This window comes from Lathyrus oleraceus, chromosome 3 (assembly GCF_024323335.1).
Source record: "Lathyrus oleraceus cultivar Zhongwan6 chromosome 3, CAAS_Psat_ZW6_1.0, whole genome shotgun sequence".
NCBI lineage: Eukaryota > Viridiplantae > Streptophyta > Magnoliopsida > Fabales > Fabaceae > Lathyrus > Lathyrus oleraceus.
Genome location: NC_066581.1, coordinates 336,891,707 through 336,893,805, shown reverse-complemented (window position 1 = coordinate 336,893,805; position 2,099 = coordinate 336,891,707). Strand labels below are relative to the sequence as shown.

At 33.2% G+C, this 2,099-nt stretch overlaps 1 protein-coding gene across 1 annotated transcript; it reads left to right on the top strand.

Annotated features, from left to right (window-relative positions):
* Positions 1-328: 328 nt before the first annotated feature.
* Positions 329-1,258, top strand: LOC127131157 (probable protein phosphatase 2C 43). The gene has a single exon (XM_051060094.1). The coding sequence runs from the start codon at positions 329-331 to the stop codon at positions 1,256-1,258; it is 930 nt and encodes a 309-aa protein (XP_050916051.1).
* The last annotated feature ends 841 nt before the right edge of the window (positions 1,259-2,099 follow it).

Genomic DNA, 2,099 nt, shown 5'->3' with positions numbered 1-2,099 from the left:
CTTGTTTTGCTAAATTTTGTATATTGTTATCAAGAAATGAGAAGATTGATAGTGTTATTAATGTTCTTGTTTTGATAAATTTTGTATATTGTTATCAAGAAATGAGAAGATTGATAGTGTTATTAGTGTTTTGCTAAATTTTGTATGTTGTTATCAAGAAATGAGAAGATTGATAATGTTATTAGTGTTCTTGCTTTGCTAAATTTTGTATATTGTTATCAAGAAATGATAAGATTGATAGTGTTATTAGTGTTCTTGTTTTGCTAAATTTTGATGAAAAATACTTTGATTATAAATTGCATAACATATTGAACTGAGTGACAATCACATGACACTAAGGATTTTAAGGGAAGTTGTTGAGGATATAGAAAATAGATTTATTCTATTTGCTGAGAGGAGTTTTGAGCAAGAATATCATAAAGAAGACATTGGCTTAGTTAGTTCCGGTTGTTTGATTTGCCTCATTTGGAGAGGGATTATCTATCTTGCCAACGTTGGAAGTTCGCGTGCAGTACTTGGTTCAATTGAGGCTAATGGTTTATCTCAGAAATTATGCGTGACTCAATTGGTTAGACATCATAGTTGCGAAAATCCGGATATTAGAAATAAACTCCATGCAATGCATCCAGGTGATAACACTCTATGTCAATTTACTGAAGTGCATCTTGTTCTTAATTATCATGCGAACAAAGATCCATCCTGGACCGTTAAAGGCTTAATCGAGACAAGCAGATGTATAGGATATGCTTACATGAAGAAGGCATTGTTTACTATCGCAAGATCATTCGTAAACCCAATGCGAGAACAGGTGATATTTGGAAGGCCTTTGTTGACCTCTGAACCAGATGTTTGTTCAAAAGTGCTTAAAGACACTGACAGCCTCATTATATTTGGATCCAGTGGATTTTGGAAATTAATCACAAACAATTATGCTGCTGAAATTGTTAACAGTAGTCCTCGGGATGATATCGCGAAAATACTAGCAGTAATTGCTATAGAGAAGGGGGCTAGGAAAAAGAAAACTAAGTATAGCGGCATTGTTGAGATTCCTAAGGGAGAACACGTTGATGGTTGTTGGGGTGTGCAACTTCAGAGATCTAGGCATGTCTATCACAATGATATCACTGTGATAGTTGTCTTTTTCGACAATAGGCCAAGCAGTGTGAGGCCTGAGATCAGTTGTTATACATGCAGTGATTTTCCTTATACAACTTCGGAGTTTACGCATTTCTATAATAATAATAATATGAAGGTATGATATTGAAAATACACAATTTGTTCATTTACTCAGCTTCGTTGTAACTTGACAATGTTTATAATCTTTCTTGTCTCTATTAAATAAATAACGATTTTTCTGGAGATGATTAGTTTAATTAGATGCAATTTGACATATATAACACTCATTGTCATAAAACAAATTGAAATAAATTTGATATGTTGTGCTTGGTTCTCGGAAGGGTGTTGGTCCTTTTAAAAGATTGTGTGTGTGAAGCAAATGGCCAGAGTTTACAATTGTGAAAATTTGGATATTAAAAAAGAACTGCATACATGGTGTTCAAATGATAAATGAGTTTGCTTCTAGAATTGTTAACACCGGTCCACGAGATAATATTCCTAATCTAAAGGACATGTTTGAGAGCCTCTTGCTAAGTAGAAGACAGATTTGGTGGTTTTTTCCTGAAACGGTGCATTACTAACATTTTAAGTTGTTGGTTCATTGACTACGGAGGACAGAGTTATAACTCGCTTATTGCTTATGCCGATGGAAAATTCTCCATGGCTTTGGTTTAGTCAAATGCAAAAATGGAAGATCATTGCAGGGTCGAGGTTTGCAATGATACAACTTTTATTGGAGTTTATGATACAGCTAAAAAGGCGATGACGTTTCAGACTATATCAACAATTACATCAAAATGATGATAATATTTGCTTCAGAAGTTTTGAACCATGCAGTGTTAAAGGCTTAAGCAAGGTTTTCTTTTAACTTTCATTTTACCTTCTAGTATAAGTAACCATCCAACAAAATATGTAAACATTGCATAGTTATATTTATACCAAGGTGTTTATTTATATAATATATTATATATTTCAATTTCTAT

Coding starts and splice junctions, on each gene's coding strand:
- LOC127131157 (XM_051060094.1), top strand. CDS start 329: ATGACACTAAGGATTTTAAGGGAAGTTGTTGAGGATATAGAAAATAGA.